This window comes from Trachypithecus francoisi, unplaced genomic scaffold, assembly GCF_009764315.1.
Source record: "Trachypithecus francoisi isolate TF-2019V2 unplaced genomic scaffold, Tfra_2.0 Lachesis_group0, whole genome shotgun sequence".
NCBI classification, from domain to species: Eukaryota; Metazoa; Chordata; class Mammalia; order Primates; family Cercopithecidae; genus Trachypithecus; species Trachypithecus francoisi.
This window is the reverse complement of record NW_022681453.1, coordinates 62,269,670-62,289,256: the sequence shown is the minus strand read 5'-3', so window position 1 is coordinate 62,289,256 and position 19,587 is coordinate 62,269,670. Positions and strand designations below refer to the sequence as shown.

The following is a 19,587-nucleotide window of genomic DNA, read 5'->3' as shown; positions in this document are numbered from 1 at the left end:
CCCTATGGGGACAGTGCCAAGATTATTTACCAGAGAGGGCCCGACCTCACAGGGGGCATCTTGGATGTCATGCTGCAGGCAAGGGGAACCATGCAAGTTCTCAGCTGAGAGCTGTCGAGGAGGGTTGTCCCTATAGCCGCAGTCAGGGGATGGAGCCACAGGGTGGCCAGGATGGGGGGTGTGTGAGATGCATCCTTGTGTTTGTCCACTCATAAGATGATAAAGACTGAATGAAAGCAGTGACAGGGAACAGAAAGGGAAGGAGTCTGGTGACAAGCAAGGAGACAGGGTTCTCTGAATTTGGTTGCAGCCTGAGATAGGGACCCATGGAATAGGAAGCAGTGGTGAATGACAGGTAGCCCTCCAGGAGCTGGATAGCTAGTGGTATTCAGTACTTCAAGAACTGCAGGAATCAGGGACATGATGCGAGAACCAAGAGACGAGGGCATGTAACAGGAGAGTTCTGGAAGGAGAATGACTGGCAGAGGGAAAGAGGAAATATGAGTGGGATCAGATCATTGATGGAGCACAGTTCTGACGAGGGCCAAGCCTTCCTGAGTAGACGCTGTACAGACGCCATCACATCTGCGTCTTAGACTCCAGCCCGTCCTCAGCACCTCACTCCCACTCCAGCTGCTGTCTTGACTTCCCTACCCATTGTCCCCTCTACGTTTCAAACTTAGCAGGTCCAAGCCTTTGGTGTTGTCTCATTCTGCACTGCCACTAGTGGAGATGGTGTTCCACACTTCCTCAGCTAATGACCCACCCGTCTCTCTGGGCCACTGCAGCCGCCTCCGGGCTTCCAGGGTGACGGCTGCTTCCACTCTTTCTTCCCAGTCAACACCATTACACGGCAGCCAGCAGTCCTTCCAGAATGGACATCAGATGGGGTCTTTTCCCTGATTAAGCCCAGTGGCTCCCTACCGACTCTGGAACGGGCTCTGTGGCTTGAGGCCCAACCCTACTGGCCCTCCCTGCATCTGTGCCTCACGCCCTCCAACACCTTCCGACTGCGCTCATCTTGCTACTTTACACTGGGCGTAGTCTCATCCCAGACTTTTCCCAGTCTTGACTTACTTCCCTTGTTCACATCATTCAGACTTCTGCCCAGTGTCAGCCGGGGGTGCGGGAGGGAGAAGCCTTCCCTAGCCAATCATTTAAAACAATACCCCTACCTTGTTGCTCCTTTTCACTTTATTTAGCCTGCTGTGGTTTTGGTTTTTTTCCCTCCATATCCAGAGTGTTGGCTCTGTGAAGGCAAGGACTTCACCTCTCTTGGTTCCTGCTGTGCTCAGTCTGTTTGCATTTATTATTCACTGCATCCTCAGCACTCCTGAAAGCTAGGTAGACATTTTTCTCCCTGGACCAATGAAGAAGCACATTCAGGGAAGGGGGAGCCATCATCCATGTCACAGTAGATGCTGGAACAACGAACCCAGATGGCTGGTGGGCATCTCTTCTGAGGGTGTAGGGGCTATGGGTGTGGGCAGAGGCATGCCTGGCCCTAGTGGAAAGTGCTGGGGGTATGTATGCCCAGCAGCAGCTGCTATTGTCTCTTGGGTGGAAACAAAGTCGTCTGACGATGGGAATTCAGAGGTAATGGGTAGAGTTGAGATAGCTAAGAAGGGGAATGGGCAAAGATGCCAACCTAGGGTCTCAGGAATTACAAGTAACATGGAAGGTTCAGTTGAGCTGACTTTGCATTGACTCCAGTCAAGGCAGATCTCTGAATCTCTTCAGGGTCTGTGCACGCTTGCTTTGGGTAAGTGAAGAGCAAGTCAGGAAAGAGGGGTCTCCCTCTCCAGATGACAGCACAGTAGGGCATAGCCGACTAGCCTCATAAGTTTGCCAAGTACCAGATGTGCAGCCACTTAACAAAATTAAAATTCTCATTCATTCATTCATTGGATGGATAGCTGACTGCATGTCCTGAGCTTTTAATTTTTTATATTGATTATTTGGACCTTTTTAAAAAGATTTGTGTTCATTTCTCACTTACTTGTGGTTTTTACTATTTTCACATCAGAAACTCTTTCTCCGAATCCTGAATATGTTTATTTTCTTCACTTCCCTTAAAATGTAACGTTCCTGTGAATTTTGAGAAGCTTTGGATAATTAGGCTGTTAAGTTCCAAATCTCACCAGATGACCAGCGTTTGGCCATGTTGACAGCATCTTGGCATAGGGCTCTCCTGTCTTCAATCTGTTCCTCTCAGATTTCTGGGATTTACTTGCATTGTCAACCTTGGCCCTTTTCCCACCTGCACTAATTTTGCTGGGAATCTCTCCCCTGCTCTGGGCAGCAGGATCCTAGGCTGCACATTTTTCTACATGGAACCATGTGCTGGCATCTGCATGGCCTTTGGTTTGTTATTTTTCTTCCCAAGGGACAGCTTGGTAGAATAGAAGGCTTGACACTGTGTGGAAAGCCACCAGGCCTGTCCTCGGATCCTGTTGTTTTGCTTGAAGTTTTGACACCCAGAGTAGGACCCTTTGCCTTGCTGAACCTTGGTTTCTTCATCTGTCAAAGGGGTGGTATTTCTTACCATGAAATACTGCTTTTAGCTTGCCAGGAGTTGACCTGTTGGAAAGTCTCTGCTTCAGTGCCTGGCCTGAGGAGGGCTTTCAAACCTTGTGAGTGGACATATCCCTGTTTGATTGAAGTTTTGAATACATTGCTAGCAGGAGCAGAGCACAGTCAGTGACTGCTGGCTCCTGCATTCTCCCAAAGCATTTGGAGAAATGTTCTCACTTTGTGGGAAAGTTTCCAGGTTCCTGATTCTCACTCCCTCCCAGCCATCTTGGCCCCACCCTCAGCCTCCTCTGTGGTTTGGTAGGATTCTGTGCTACCCTCAGCTGGCTTCCACCCCAGCCTATCAGCTCCCCTAGAGCAGGGCCTCCTGGCACAGAGTGGGAATAGTGGGAATCAGCAAACTTTCTTGATTAACTCTATAAATGACTAGGTCCTGATCATCTTTTCAGATATTCTCAAGTGGGATCATCTTCTAGGATTTTCTGTAGTGGTTCTGACCCCCATGTCCATTTACTCAACTTTATATTGAGGGCCTGCTGTCTGCCAGGCACTGTTATAGGCTCTGGGGATAGGTTAGTGAACAAAACAAGCTGAAGTCCCTATCTGTGTGGAGTTTACATCCCCAAGGAGACTTCACTCTTCTGATACTCTCAGACCTCTCTTCCAAATATATATTATACTTGATTGGTTTTTATGCATTTGAGTAGGAGAGGTTTAGTTATTAAAACATGTATTGAATATTTACTTTGTGCCAGGCACTGTTCTAAGCATTTTACACGCATTTTCATTCGATTCCCACAAAACTGCAGAAAGGAAGTTCTGTCATTGTTGTCATTTTACAGATAAGAAGCTGAAGAAACACCCAGAGGTCTTGACCCTTGCCTGTGGTTATACACCCGGAAGAGGTGGGTCCTGACCCTGCACAGGCAGTCTGACCATGGTGTGCACACGTTGCTGCTGCCCTGTGCTGCCGCTCTGTTCTTGGACTGCTCCTGAGACCTTGGTTCTTTCTTTGCTATTAGCCGTAAATCCTCAAGTGTTGTGACCCTTTTAGGCTCTTTCTCTCCTATGGCGCCCAGCGTAGCCTGTGCACGCCGTAGGCTGTGAATGACTGCTCTTAACTCGGGAGGTGGGTGGGGGGTGTCTTTCAGGGCTCCCGTTCAAAAGTTGCTCTCCCCAACCTCCACAGATTAGACTCTGTTGTCTTCACATCTGTGATTACACACACCTTAATGCACTGGTCCCATGCTGCTCTACAGTTATGGGGGTTCCCCTCAGACCTCGGCCCCATGTCCTCCTCCCTCCCGCCCCACACCTGGATTCTGGCTTTGGGGCAGGGGCTGCCAGGTGATCTCTTCTGCTCAGATATATTTTGTCATCTTCTCCTCCCTGGCCTCCTCACCATGCTTCCCTCACCCTCACCCTTGCTTTTGGTCTCACAGATCCAAGCCCTTGGAGAAATCAGACAGTATGAAATATGAAAATGCTCGGGAAGTAATTGAAGAAACACTGTGACTTTGGAAACCCATGGAGATAACACTCACACCTTCTTACTCACGTTATTTAATTTTTAATGGCATATTTAATTAATGGAGGTCAGGCCTCCTGCTTTCAGATGTGCATGTGGGGCAGCTGGAGGAGGAGGAGGGCCAGCTGTTTACAGGGCAGAGGAAAAGACTGCAAATTTGGGAAACGAAAGAGTCCGACGGGAAAGAAAATCACCCAGAAATAATAGTCCCGGGTCACTGGGTGCTAATTAATGTGTGAGAATTCGATAAAGTGCACTTCAGAGAAGTTTCCCAATGTCTCTCAGTGGGCAGCAGGGCTCCTTTACAGGCAAAATCACGCTGCCTTCCCAGGCACTGTGCTGCAGGGTTCCAGGAGTTCTCTAGAACTGATGGCCTAGCTAGGGAGAGCTGTACGCCATCGTCCACACAGCTGCCAGAATGTTCTTTTAAAAACACAGATCAGCTGGGCACAGTAGGTCACGCCTGTAATCCCAAAACTTTGAGAGGCCAAGGCAGGCAGATCACTTGAGCCCAGGAGTTTGAGACCAGCCTGGCCAACGTGGCGAAACCCCCTCTCTATAAAAAATACAAAAATTAGCTGGGCAGGATGGTGCATGCCTGTGGTCCCAGCTACTGGGGTGGCTCTGAGGTGGAGAGATAGCTTGTGCCCAGAGGTCGAGGTTACAGTGGGCTATGATCAACCACGGCGCTCCAGCCAGGAGTGAGGCCCTGCCTCAGGAAAAAAAAAAAAAAAAATATTCCCTGCCCCTCCATCACTGAAAAAGGAAAGCCTTCTTCACCCTCATTGCCCATGAGGTGCAGTCCAAGCTTTTGAGCCTGCAGCTCGTGTCCTCCACGTCCCCTTCTGGCCATTGCCCTGTGCCTCTGCAGCAGCAGTGGCGTCTCTTGCCCCATACACAGCCCTGTGGCAGCCCCAGGCTCCTCGCACTACTGCCTATGTTCAGGAGACCTCCCTCTCATTTGGCTCATTTCTGCTCATCCTTTAAAATTCATTAAAATGGATATACCCTTTGACCCAAGAATTTGACTTCTACAATGTTCCCTACGGATGTACTTAGGCACAAAGTTCTAGATGCCAAGATGTTCCTCTTAGCTTTGTTTATAATAGTAGAAGACTAGAAACGACCTCTGTACAAGGATGGGTAGCTGCTTGAGTGATACTCAAGGGATGATACTACAACGTATTCATTCCTACTACTAAGTGCTGGTCAGCCAGAGTGGGTGAGGTCTCTGAGGATCAGTGGAAAGATGAAGTATGGCACATCGTGTCTGCTGCAGTCCAGTGAGTGTCAGGAACAAGTGGGGCACATGTGTGTGCTCACACACACTGAGGGCTGAGACCAGACTGGCCAAGAGGCTCACTGTTCACTGCATACCCTCCATGCTTTCTACTTTTGTTTTTTAAAACCATATGTAAGTATTTTTCAAAAACATTCTTTAGTGTAAATAAAAAAGATTAAGCCTCAGTTAGGTATTGGCTCCCAGGAAATCAGTCTGACCCATGATTTCTGCCAGGCTGTCCTTTCAGGTGCCCCACAGCACCTGGGATAACTGGCTGAGTGTCCCATTGTAATTATGATGCCACCATCTCAGAGCTCCATGAGGCCAGGGAGCAAGCCACACTTGTCTCAGAACCCTCTGGCACTTGGCGGGTTCTCAGTATGCACGTTGGTAGTGTCCAGTCCTTCTAGATGCCCTGACCTGGTGATTGGTTGAGGAGTCCACAGAGTGCCCTGCCTCCCCAGAAGAGGGAGTCTGGGTCCATTCCAGCAGCCTTGGAAAGGCCTGATGGATGAGCAGCTTTGTGAACACAGGAAGCCGGCTCGGTACTCCCAAGTTGTGAACCGGAGACCTTCGAGTGCCAAGGGAGCTGCAGTTGTGAGGACATCCGTCCCTGTAGGTCTGCTCAGGCAGATTAGATGAGGAGGGTAGGCAGGTCAGGACAGGACAGGATGGGGAATTTCTCTGAGTCATTCTGAAGAACAATAGAGGAAGCTGCAGCAGGGTAATCACCGCCACTTCTTGGCCTGTGGGTACTTCCTGTGACAAATCAAGTTGACCACATGTTCAAACTGAGCTTGCAATCAAACCCAAGCGCTATCCAAATTCACCAGAGCCAGGCTATTTCTGGCAGTATGGCATCTTGAGCATAGTCTCTGAGTGTCTCCTGAAGCCCACAGCGGGCCGAGCCCATCTGGGCCAAGGATTCGCTCTCTGAGAAGGTCGGCAACAGGTGCCTGGGCCTGCAGGACGGTGACCTGACACTCAGGAGTCCTGTGGGCACAGCCATAGGAAGAGGGGTTTGGCTCAAAGAGAAGGCCTGAGCCATGAGGTTGTTTTGTGGGAAAGGAAGTAGGCCAGGATGAATTGTGGGGGGCGGGGCTTAGGATGAGGCATATTTTAGCTCTGGAAAATTCAGTGGCTCTGGTGGGCTGAGGTGGATGCTGTGTGCCAAACTGTCTCTCCGCTAACTGCAGGCTGGGTGATGCCCTGTGTTGCTGTTAAGAGAAGTGACTTACCTAAAGAACACCACCAGCATATGCCAAAGCACAAATCAAAATGTGGGTCTGTGGTCCATGCCGTCTCCTGATGAGGTCTCATGAAGGGGAACTTCAGACGGAGCTAAGTGATCCCCACCCAGGCTGTGGCGGAAGGGCATTTGCATGGAGTGGGAGGGAGGCCTGAAGTTGTTATGTCTCTGTCCCTATCGCCTCGCCCAGGACAGGCAGTGCTGGTGAATACTAGACTGGTCGAGGCAAAGACATAATCTCTCATTTGAATGTGAGGGCTCTAGAGAGAACACTGGAGCCCCCTTGCTGGGCATTTTGGCAGCAGCTGCTGTGGTGGGAGGAGAACCTGTATTTACTTCGTGCCTGCTGTGTGCCAGGAGGGTTGGCATTTCCCAGCTGGCATTCCTGGTAGCCATAGAGGGAGGCATCCATTATCTCCTTGGCTCAGAAGCAAGGAGCAACGAGGTGACTTGCCTAAGCTCACCAGGCAGTGGAGGGTAAAAGGCCCAGAAGTGGCCCCCAGGCCTCCCTGACTCCCCCAGCCCAGCCCAGAATGCCAGCACCTGGTGTTTCTTCCTCATCCCGTGAGCCAAGTGCTCTTCCCCAGGGGCTCACCTTCCACATTTGCCTCCCAGTCAGCATTTCTCTGAGGTCACAATGCAGCAGGGGAATCCTTGGGGTAAGACTAGAGGGGTGCCTGGTTTCCATCTGGACCTGCCTTCCATGCCCTATAGCCTTAGAGGTGGGGGTCCATCCCTGCCTCAGTTACCTTCCCTGCAGAAGGCTGAGGGGGTCCATGGTGCACAGGAAGTGCTTTCCTTGAGTGGCTCTGCCCCTGCGCACCTCTCACTTCCTGTCTGCCCAGCTTCAGCCAGGCTAGCTGTGTGCCTAGTGGGCAGAGAGAGCCAAGCTGAAGTCCTACAAATGTGCAAGGCAATGCAGCTCTAAAGTTCCTTCACTGCCACACAAGCATGTTTCAGGGACTGACTGATCTGTGCCTGCATTAGGTACCTGAGGCCTGAAGCTCCCATTTGCTCATCTGTAGAACAGGGATAATCATGCTGCCTGTATGAGCTTTTTTTTTTTTTTTTTTTTTTGGAGTTTCACTCTTGTTGCCCAGGCTGAAGTGCAGTGGCTGTCTCGGCTCACTGTAACCTCCACCTCCCAGGTTCAAGTGATTCTTATGCTTCAGCCTCCCAAGTAGCTGGGATTACAGGCACCCACCACCACACCCAGCTAATTTTTTATTTTTAGTAGAGATGAGGGTTTGCCATGTTGGCCAGGCTGGTCTTGAACTCCTGACCTCAGGTGATCCACCCACTTCAGCCTCCCAAAGTGCCCGTGTGAGGCTTTGAGGAGTAGATGTGGTTGTGTCTGCCAAAGATCTGACTTCAAGCCAACTCCACGTGACATCTGCGCCTTCCTCATCCGCACCGGGGAGGTCTGACCACGGGCCGTGCCCCACCTCAGGTTGTTTCGTTTCTGAAACTGCTTCCTCATGAGTCAGCCCAAGGCTGGCCTTCTCCCTGCTGCCTACATGTCCACATGTGGGCTTCACCACACTCCCACCTGGAGCACGGCGGGAGGCTGCTAGCATATGTGTTAATGTCCATCTCCCCTCAGAACATGCGAAGGTGCTGGAGCTTCACAAAGAAAGGAAGATGTGGGCCTGGGCCTTTGTGGCCTGGAGCAGCTCGCCTCTGAGGCACAGCAAAGTTCCATAACCTACCCAGAGCCACACGGTGGTGGCACCAGGGCTTAGACCCAACTGTGTTTTGCCCCCAGACCTGGGCCTTCCCTCCACAAACCTGGGTCTGTAGGTGCACACGTAATGGGTGATCTCAGGACAAATTAAGTGTGTGCCTGTGGATGCTCCCCTCAACAATCTGGACGGGTGGTTGCTGTTCCGATGAGTAGGGTGGTCAGGGTAGGCAGCAGAGTGTGTCCTAGACTGGGAATCCAGACACCTGGGTTGTAGTCCTGACACTGCCCCGTTGCTCTGTGACTTTGGACAAGTCATTTCACCTCTCTGGGAAGGGAAGTCTACCTGTAAAATAGGGGTTGGACCAGATCAAGACTGAGCAATTTTTTTCTTTAAAGGTAGTAAGTATTTTAAGCTTTGTAGGCCATGTAGTCTCTATCATAGCTGTAGCACAGAAGCAGCCACAGATAATACGTGAACAAATGAGCGTGGCTGTGTGCCCGTAAAACCTTATTCACAAAAACAGGTGGCAGGCCGGATTTTGCTCGTGAATCGTGGTTTGCTAACCCCTGAGCTAGAGGATCTCGTAACGCACTTGCAGCCATTGCTACTCTAGGATTCTGTAGCAGCGGCCATGCGTGGTGGAGCTGGAACCCAAGCTGTGGATTAATCACCAGTCGGCTTTGATGCCGGTCAAGCAATTAGCATCTGTCAACTTCTAATGTGGTTGCATCCCATGAGGGAGCAGAGGGAGATTTCAGTCTTTGGTAACCAGTTCTGTTTTTCTCCTTGTAGAGTGCTGAGATGTATAAACTGTCTTCACAGCAATTCCATGAGGCAGCTTCGAAGATGGAGAGCACAATAAAGTAAGAATATGTTTATTATTCTTTGTAAACTTGGCCCACATTTGTAAAAATTCCCACATGTAGCTCGAAACCTGCCACCACCTGCCTAATTTCAAGTTTCCCTAATAATACACACAACCATCTGTTCCTCAGCTCCCTCACCTGGATCTGAGGTAGCCATTGGTCATCTGTAATTGGCCAAATTAGCACTCAGTTCTTATCTAGCTCCTTGGCAAATTGGAGTGGGGCTGGGGTAGACTTGCAGAGTTATTTTCAGGGCCCAGTGTCTGGTGAGCAGGGGCTCCTTTCCTTGTGTGGCTAGCTGAGGAACTGGCCGTCAGGCCCCAGAAGGAGTTGGGACAGGGGTTCTGCTGGCTTCTCTCCCCTCTGACTGTGGAGGGGTTTTCAGGGGAAGGTGTCCCCTCTCAGTGCTTCCTGTGCCTGGTACTGGTACAGTACCAGGTACTGTAATCCCAGTGCACTGGTAATCCCAGTGTACCCTGTGCGCACTCTTGCTCGGGGTGGCCCACACTTCATGCCCAGAGGATCTGAGGCCCAGAGAGCTGCTGGCTTGCTCAGATCACACAGTCCTAAGTGCCAGCATTCTGTCCCCTGTCTATGGTGCTCCTGTACTGTCCATTGAGGACTCAGGAGCAGGGAGGTGCTCACAGTGTGCCCAGTACCAATGTGGCTCTACTCAGTCAATAGTACAGTTCCCTGAAAGGTCAGAAAGTGATCCTTGCTGGAAGGAATTGGGTCTTATGGGTTCTCTGTGTGAAGTTGGTCTCTGTGGACCTGAGAGACCTTCATAAATTAGCCAAGGGGCTGCCACCAACTCCATCCACTCCCTGGGAAGGCTGCTTCCTCCCAAAAGTGAATTGGGGCAATTCACCCGGCAGCCCTCAGGGCACAGAACTGTGAGCAGTGAGTCTAGCCTCATGAGAAAGAAGTGTCAGAGACAGGTTTGCATGATACTTGTAAAAACAGCTGTGCAGAGAACTGTGAGGAGCGAGAAGGACAGTGGGGACAGACGAACAGTCAATATAGATCCAAAGGCACAGAATAGGACAGGCAACAATGTAGGCTAATTTTGGGATCTTTTTTGAGACAGGGTCTCACTCTGTGGTCCAGGCTGGAGTGTAGTGGTGCAATCATGGCGCAATGCAGCCTTGACTTCCTGGGATCAGGTGATCCTCCCACCTCAGCCTCCCGAGTAGCTGAGACCACAGGTGTGTGCCACGCCCAGCTAATTTTTGTATTTTTTGTAGAAATGGGGGTTTCACCATGTTGCCCAGGCTTAGTGTAGGGGTTTTCTTCTTGAACACTAAACACCTAAAGCTCATGGGGATACTATATATTGTGGCAGAGCCATTTAAGAATGTGTTTGGGGAAGAGAAAATAATTATCTTGAAATTTTGCTAGACGTGGTGGCCTTACACCTGTAATCCCAGCACTTTGGGAGGCCAAGGTGGACAGATCCCCTGAGGTCAAGAGTTTGAGATTAGCCTGGCCACCATGGTGAAACCCCATCTCTCCTAAAAATACAAAAATTAGCTGGATGTGGTGGCACATGCCTGTAATCCCAGCTACTTGGGAGGCTGAGGTGGAAGAATCACTTGAACCTGGGAGGTGGAGATTGCGTGAGCTAAGATCATGCCACTACATTCCAGCCTGGGCAACAGAGCGAGACTCCATCTCCAAAAAAAAAAAAAGAAGATCAATTATCCTGAAATTTCAAGTCCTGTAGCAATACTAGGAGCCTGGGAGGAAGAGAATCTTCCAATAGGCAGATAGAGACAAGGACAGGTGTTGAGATAGAAGCACAGCCCTGCTGATGCTGGGACCACACAGAGCTTGAGTGAGTGAGCACTAAGGCTGCCTGCATCTAGGAGTTGGAGGGTGCTGCACTGCCCTGCAGGGTGTGAGCCACCCCCCACACAGACAGTCTGCCCCCACTGATGGCCAGCCCTCAGTTTCTGAAAGGTTTCTGAAAGGTTTCCCCTGGTATGTCCTCTTCATCTGGGGCTGAGAAATACCTGGAATCACAGAACATTGAGAAGGAAAGCTGTGGTGGCAGCCACATCAAAGAGGCTGATGAGCGACAGCTAGAGCATGGATGTGATCCCTGGAGGTGGGCCAGGCCACAGCTGCTGCCCCTTCTCTTACCCAAGCAGCTTCTTTCAGGGCCAACAGCCCCTCACTTTTTACCTGGAGCCAGGACCCACCTACCAAGGAGAAGATGCACTGGGGGAGAAGTTAGGCAGCTTTCTGTTGATAACCATCATGTTTGTCACCTGCCAAGTGGCCCACCATCATCGGGCAGCCCCTTTGTGAATTTGGCTTTATTGTCATAGCCTTTCTCATCCTCATATCCCCCGAAGGCAAGGTGGGATGGATGTGAATGTATTTTTAATCTGAGTGAAGCATAAGGGTTTTTTGTGTGTTTGTTTACAGCATCCCTTGATAATAATTACCACTATTTACAGGCAGTAAGTACTCTGCAAGGCATTTCAACTCCATTCTTTTTTTTTTTTTTTTTTAACTCCATTCTATATTTACTCTTAGTTTCACATACAAGTGAAGGGTCTGGAGAGGTCAAATAACTCGTTTTGTCCATGGTCACAGCTAGTTCTGTGGCAGGGCTGGAGTTGCTCGTCCTTTGTTTGTCTTGGCATCATTGCTGTCCCTTGCAGGCCCTACCTGGATGTAAGATGGCAGCAGGGTGGAACTCTCAGAGCCTGCCTGGGTTTTGGACTCCGACCAGGGCTCAGACCTCAGCCCTGCCCCTTAGCAAATCACTTCACTTCTACAGGCCCCCGTTTCCTCACCTACAAAACAAACAGGGCACACTCTTTAATCTTTAAGTGATAATTAAGCAAGATTCCACATAGAAAGTTGACCTAGGATGTCAACAACTGTTGTTGATATTAGTGTGACTGTTTGCTAAGGACTAAATGTTTTGTCTCTCCAGAACTCATATGTTGAAACCTCACTCCCAATGTGATGATATTAGGAGGTGGGGCCCCTGCAAGGTGGTTAGATCAGGAGAGTGGAGGCTTCGTGAGTGGGATTCATGCCCTTATAAAAGGGACTCCAGAAAGCTCCCTTTCCTTTTCTACCATGCTGAGGACACAGAGAAGACACCATCTATCAACCAGAAAGTAGGCCCTCACCAGACATCAGATCTGCCAGTGCCTTGATCTTAGACTTCTCAGCCTCCAGAACTGTGAGGAATAAACATCTACTGTTTATAAGCTGCCCAGTCTCTATAGTACTCTATTATAGCAGCCTGAATGGGCTAAGATACTGTTAATAACGGCAGTCATTTTAGTCACTATTTTATAGCACCTAGCTTGGTATACAGTAGAACAGATTTGATATATAAATTGAGTTATAAAAACACTTTTCCTTTTCCCAAATATAGTAAACAGGAAACAGTATACAGTTAGAAATTATTTAACTTAAACATCAAGAGAAATGTTTGAGATATTTCCTGGATTAACAAATATTGTAAATTACATCATAAATGTCATAGAAATAAATGTCAACTGCTGATAGCAGTAATATTGAGGAGTTTTCTTCCAAGACCATGGAGTATCTTTTAACAACTTTGAGTAAACTGTTTGCTTAGATGGTAAACTAGATGTCCATGTATTCATTCATTCATTTAATACACATGTATAAAGTGCCTGCTGTTTGCCAGACACCATGCTAGGCCCTGGGGATACAGTGATGAACAGAACAGCTGCAGTCCCTGCCAGCAAGGAGCTTATAACATTTGGAGAATGACAAACAATGTTTTAAAATTAATTGCACAACAAGCAGTTAGTTACCCAATTAACTGATTATAGCAATGAGTGCCATGAAAGAAAGAGTCTAAATTAGAAAGAACATGTCACATGGTAGGAAAAAGCATTTTAAACAGAAGGATTAGTATGTGCAAAGGCCCTGAGACAAGAAGCAATTTAACTTATTGAAGGAATTGAAAAAAGGCCAGTATGTCTGGAGAGTAATGAATGAAAAGAGAGAAAAAGAGGAAGCTCCAAGAAGTGAGCATGAGCCAGACCATGCAGAACTTTGTAACCATAGCAGGAATTTTAACTTGATCCTTAGGGCAGTGAAATTACCTTTTTCAAAGCTTTATCTATCTTCTAATGTATGCATTTAAGGCTACAAAGTTCTCTATAAATACAGCTTTAGCTACAAGTTTTGATATATTTTTAGTATGAATCAGTTAAAATTTTTCCAGTTTTCATTCTGATTTCTTCTTTACTCATAGGTTATTTCAAAGTATATTGTTTAATTTCTAAACACTTAGGGGTTTTCTAGTTACCTTTTTTATAATTGGTTTCTGTTTAATTCTTCTGTGATTAGAGAACATACTCTAAATTCTTTGAAAATTTTTGAAAGTTGATTTATGGTCCAGTATATTATGTGCTTTGGTAAACTGTCCATGTGCATTTAAAAAGAACGTATATTCTGTCAGTAGATGTAGTGTTCTGTATTGTCAATTAGGTTAAGTTGGTTAGTCATGTTCAAATTTTCTGTATTTCTAATGACTTACAGATTTATTGTTTTTTTCTGACACTTTCCTTCTGAGTAAATTTTTTTTTACTATTTCTTTTCTCTTTCTTTCTTTTCTTTCATTCTTTTTTTTTTTTGACAAGGTCTCACTCTGTCACCACCCAGGCTGTAGTACAGTAGCATGATCACAGCTTACTGCAGCCTCAACCTCCTGGGCTCAAGAGATTCTCCCACCTCAGCCTCTTGAGTAGCTAGGACCACAGGTGTGCACCACCAGACTCAGCTAACTTTTTTAATTTTTAGTAGAGAAAGGGTTTCACTATGTTGTCTAGGCTGGTCTTGAACTCCTGGCTTATGCGATCTTCCTGCCTCAGACTCCGAAAGTGCTGGGATTATAGGCAGGAGCCACTGCATGTGGCTGGCCTTCATTATTTTTTTTTTTTTTAGTGTATCTTTTCTGATAGAAGTTCTATTTTTAATTATATGTAAATACCTTTTTCACCTTCACTTTGAAAAATATAGCAGTCATTTCTTTCAGCTCTTTGAAGATATCTTTACATTCTCCTTTTTTGTTGATTTTGTTGTCATTCCTTTACTTCTTTTTTCTCTGTTTTTAACATTTTCTGTCTTTAGTTTTACTAAGCTGTACCTAGTTATAGATTTTCTTTATTCTTTTTGGGATTCAGGTCTTGAAGTTTGACATCTTTTTCTCAGTTTTGGAAATCTCTTACCATTATCTCTTCAAATAACACTCTCCCCTATTTTATCTCTCCTCTTTCCTGAAGTTATATATATTACTATCTCATATGTCTCTTGTTCTTTTTTTTGTTTGTTTTTCCTCATTTAAAAAAAAAATTTCCATACTGTAGTTGGAGTTCTCCTTATTGGTCGTTTAGTTCATGGATTCTCTTTATTGTGTCAAGTGTGCTTTAAATCTATTGCATTCAGAATTTCAGTTACTCAATGTTTTTCATTCTAAAAGTTCCATTTGCTTTGCTTTTTTTTTTTTTTTTTTTTTTTTTTTAAGATTCCCAGTCTCTGGTGAAATTCTACCTTTTGCTCTCTATTTGCTTGAACATATTAGTTACAGTTGTTTTAAAATCATCGGAGGGTCTATTTCTGTTGCCTTTTTTTTTTTTTTCTTGTAGTCCTATTTATTTGTATGTCTGTTAATTCTTGACTGAGTGCCAGAAATTGTCTGGAAAGATGACAGAGGTCCTCTGTGATACAACCTTCCCCAGAGATGCCTAGGATGTGGGTTTCAAGGGTCCCTCTTTCTTGGTGAGCTCTAAACCACTATTTTTGTTTCCTCAGCTCTGCGAGACTTCTGAAAACTCCACTCTTTCAGTGACTTCTTTTAGTTAGCTTCTTAGCTTCTTGCCTGAGTAGCTCAAGAATTTGACAAATGTTTTAAAAGAAGAAAACCACTGAGTATTGTCTCACTGTTTTGTAGCTCCCTTCTCTGGAATCCTGGTTCCGTAAGTCCTAGCTGCCCGGGCAGCCTCCACAGGAGTATTACCTCCCTATCATCCTGTGAGACTGCCGAGAGCCTCCACAGCTTTTCTTGCCTTTCAGCTGAAGCTATTTGCCTGACATTCAGCCTGTCTTCCTGATCCAAGAATGGGCAGAAACTTTGAGGGGGAAAGTGGCTCTAATAACAAACACTCACCTCTCCACAGTTCCCTTCACTTCATAGTCTTGGACCTCAAGTCTTAATTGCATCGGTCCTTAGATGCCTTCACACAGATTTTTTGTATTCCAACTTAATTTCTTTTTCTCTCAGGGGAGAGCATAGGCCTTTCACAAGCTGCTCCATTGTAGCTGGAACCAGAGATCCTAACTGAGTTTTTGAGGAATGACTAGAGTTTGTCAAGCAGTAAAGGGCCACCCCAGGTAAAGGAAACTAAAATCCTAAAGCCAGTCCCTGTTCGTTTTAGCAGCATAAGGCATCAAAGACACGGGTGACTCTCCCGACTTGTCTTGGGACACCAACCTGTACTGAGGCCTGGATCAAGCCCAGCATATGTCAAGATCTCAGAAGACTCCTGCCTCAGGGCCAACAGGGAGCTCTCCACCGAAGAGGAGTGTTGATGGCAAGGCTAACAGTCACAGACTAGGGCCTCTTGTTTTGGAAGAATCCTATTGTTAAGACAGAAGTGAATATTCAAAGTGTGTATGTACACCCCCGCCCACCCACCTCACAGCAGCACAGAAGGCAGAATAGTTCAAATTTTCTGAAGGAAGAGATTAAGACCCCAGGGAACCTCCTGCATTTATTGTGTCACATCTATTTTTTATGACAACCTTCAGTCCGCTTCCCGTGGGATTCATTCAGAATCTGTCTTGGCTTCTCCTTGTCAGGAAACTTGTACAGTCCTCCCTGGCCCCACAGAGAGCCAGCCCTCAAAGAGGTTAGAACAATTGAGTTGAAGGAAGAAGGTTATTAACTATTTCCTGAAACTGAACCATTGTGCTCCAAGGACTTTGATCCAGAGAGGCCTGATTAATGTGGATGTGGCAGTCTTGGGACTTGCTAGAGCAGAGCTGCTGTTGTGTACTTTCACCTGCACTTGGAAGACAGGACTTAGTAAACTCTGGGAGAGGCTTTAGGGCTTTAGGACCCACCTGAGAGAATGAATTGTTTCTAGGCACCGGAGCTTCCCCAGTTTGCATTTCTTTAGTGAGCTAATGATAGATAACCTATTAAAACAGTGGTCGTTTATTTAAACCCCAAAGAAAATGGCATTCTAAACATTCTGTAATCCAGATAACATTCGTCTTAGCCTGAATTTAAAAGATGTTACTATATCTCACTTCCCTATGTAGAGAACCTTAGATGACCTTTTAAAGGAAATGTTTTCTATGCAGAAATTTACTGAGATGTGCGGCTTAATCTGATGGACCTGGCTCTTTGAGAAGTTAAATCAAAACCTGTTTAATACATTCATTCAACAAATCAAAATTTAGTTAATTTCTTATTTGAAAAACTTTTACTGAACATCATCACGTGCCAGCAACTGTGCTTGGCACGTGTACTGTACCGTTTCCTATCTTCACAAGAAGCTCAGGTGGCAGAGGCCATTATTATTACCATTCTGCGGATGTGGAAATGAAGGTAAGTTCATTGACCTCTCAGACTCAGTTTCCTGGTCTGTAAAACACGGACGATGGTGGTACCTACTTCTGTCAGCTTCTTATGAAGACCAGATAAATATGATAATCCAGATTTGCTTACAGACACACCCCAGGGAGAGGCAGGTGGGATTTGAACCCAGGTGTGGATGAGTCTCACCTTGCTCTTTTCTGCTGTACTGCGATATGTATCTCTAGAATGTACAGGATGGGGGCATTCAGCTGCTTGCTGCTTACCTGACTGCCTGGCTGTCCCAGTGCTGGCTGTGCCCTTCCCTGAATTTCAGCCCACCACATTGTATGTGTGTGTGTGTGTTTACCCGTGCTTGTTTCCTAAGCTGTGGCAACTTATGCAGGCACTTACTCCCATGCCAGTGCTTACAGAGTTCTGCCACCTTTGTAACAAGGAAAACAAAGATGCATGGAGAGAGAGTTGACCAACAGAGGTTAGTGTTTGTGTAGCATATGGGAATGGAAAGTCAAAACCAAAGACACCTGGTGACAATTTTCTCTCAAGATCACACCTCGGCTGGTTCTGTGGGTGGTGGTGAACCACCATCACTGTTGGCATTGTGGGTGTGATAAAGAGACTGCTTTTGTCTTGTGCCCAGGGCAGATGTCACACATGGACCCCAGCGGTCTGCTGAACCTGGATGGGGACTTGAGATCCTTCTTGCCACTGCACTGTAGCAGCTGGTCTCAGCCATGTGGGGTTGGCATCCAGACTGAAACCCATTTGACATCCCAGGGCCAGATGAGTTCTAAAGACAGGGTTTTCAATTCTGAATCTCTGTTCTTGGTCTCTGATTTCAGAACACAGAATCTGTTAAGCTGTTTGTCATTGTATATCCTACTTTCTGTCTAAAATGACCTCCCTCTTTTTTTCTTATGGATCACTCTGTTTAAAATTTAACTTAAGCATCTTTTCTGCTTACTGTTTGTCTTACCCAGAGGTCAATCTAATGTCTTATTTATCTCTGTATCCTCACCATCCAAGCCAGGACTTAGCCTTGATAGATGCTCACCAAGTCAGTGTCAGATGGGTGGGTGAACTGACACCCATTGTGGAATTTAAAAATAAGTGGTTGGCTGTTTAAGCACCTACTGATGCAGCAGGGCTCTGTCTGGATCAAGGCCCTGAACGGAGACAGGGCTTCACCTCATTTGAGACAGGGCTTTGACGAGGCAGGAGCCCCACACAGGGCAGAGACTTTGCGGTGACAGAGAGTGCAGCTCTTAGCAGTGCTACTTGACGTGTGACCTGAGTCGGATGACATAAATGCTGAGACAGACTTCCCTTACTTCTGAAGGTTGTTTTGAGGGCATCATGAGGTAATTTGTTAAGCCTCTAGGAAAGTGTCAGGCACATAGTAAGCACTCAATAAATGGTAGGTGTCGTTACATAGAAACTCACATTTTATTAAGAGATTGGAGTATAATAGTCAAAAGAGTGCACATTCCTAGGTGTGTAGAGGATATCAGTCACTGAACCTGGAGCCAAGAAGGAAAGGACGTAGGACCCAGCAGCTCTCCTTTTGGGAATGTACCCCAGAGAAATGCTCAGGTCTGTGCACCAGCAGCCATGGGCACAAAGGGCACTGTGACCCTGATTCTGAGTGTGGAAATCGGAAGCAGCCTCATACCTAGTGGCAGGTGATGCATAACACAATTCCCCCAACCCTGGAGCTCTAAGCGACAGCTACAGCGTGCGCTGTGCACACTGGCCCGCAAAGGCGCCAGAGACCTCTGGTTGAGGAAAAAGCGAGTTGTAGTTTACAATGCATGTTGACACACATATGGTAGCACCATCTCTGTTCTGTAGACATATTTATGTGATACAGAGAAAAAGTCTGAAAAAGATATGTTCCTGACGGGAGATAATAGTTATCTCTGGTTAGTTCAGAGAAGTTCAGGATTATAAAAAGGGTCAACAGGAACTGTAGCTTTATTTGAAATGTTTATTTAAATATATATACACACACATTCTCTCTCTTTCACGTATAGCTTGTATAGTTAAAAATTAATAAGACTACAAACACAACCACAAGGAAAGGAACAATAATGACTTGGACCAGGGGTGAGGGAGGTTCTTAGTGCAATTGGACATCAGATCCCCAAGCTAAGGGTGACCCCATGAGACAGGCACTGTCCCTAGAGCTGGATTCCTGGTTGTGTGAGTGGGAAAGATTGGGAGTGTGCTGTTTGCCAGTCAGGGCTTGGCTTCTGACCCCCTGAAGCATATGAGGCAATCTCCTTTCCTCATGAACTTGAGCTGTGGTTTTGAAGTGTCCTTTAACTGGGGACCTAGTGCTCAGTTTGTGGACATGTGAACACCTGAGGCACAGATGAGCTGTGATGCTGGGTGAAGCCAGAATGGCTGGGCCTGGAGGGCCTCTCCTCCATGGGCATGCTGAGGCTCTTGGGCAGAAACCCAGCAGCAGGAGCTGAGGTTGCAGGAAAGGTGGGTGCCTTTCCTTCCAGGCCTCCATCACCTGGCTTTCATTCAGGCCTGGCTCACTCACTTGCTCAGGAGCTGCTGGCCAGGTTTTTGCATCTGTCATTTCATGTGTTAGTGAGGAGTAATGAGAGACGAAGCTTGCAGCAGTCAGTGTAGCTTTTGTGCTATCAGGTGCATCCAAAGGCTCCATCAGGAATAATTTTGAACCTTTACCTGGAGTAAATGAAACTTAGGAATTAGGCAGTGGTTTTCTGCTCCCCATTCTGTCCTGTCACCATGAATAAACAAGTGCTGGGCACCTGGCACTCCATTTGGGGCTGTGCTGTGCAGGCAGGCAGTAGACAGATTGGAGAGG

At 46.9% G+C, this 19,587-nt stretch overlaps 1 protein-coding gene across 5 annotated transcripts in view; it reads left to right on the top strand.

The window, feature by feature from the left end:
- CHCHD6 (coiled-coil-helix-coiled-coil-helix domain containing 6) overlaps window positions 1-19,587 on the top strand; it is a 239,609-nt gene that overhangs the window by 183,955 nt on the left and 36,067 nt on the right. For all 5 annotated transcript variants that reach the window (XM_033210921.1, XM_033210920.1, XM_033210917.1 and 2 more), the window contains exon 6: window positions 9,069-9,139. In XM_033210921.1, the coding sequence (XP_033066812.1) occupies window positions 9,069-9,139 (71 nt within the window). The remainder of the gene's footprint in view (window positions 1-9,068; window positions 9,140-19,587) is intronic.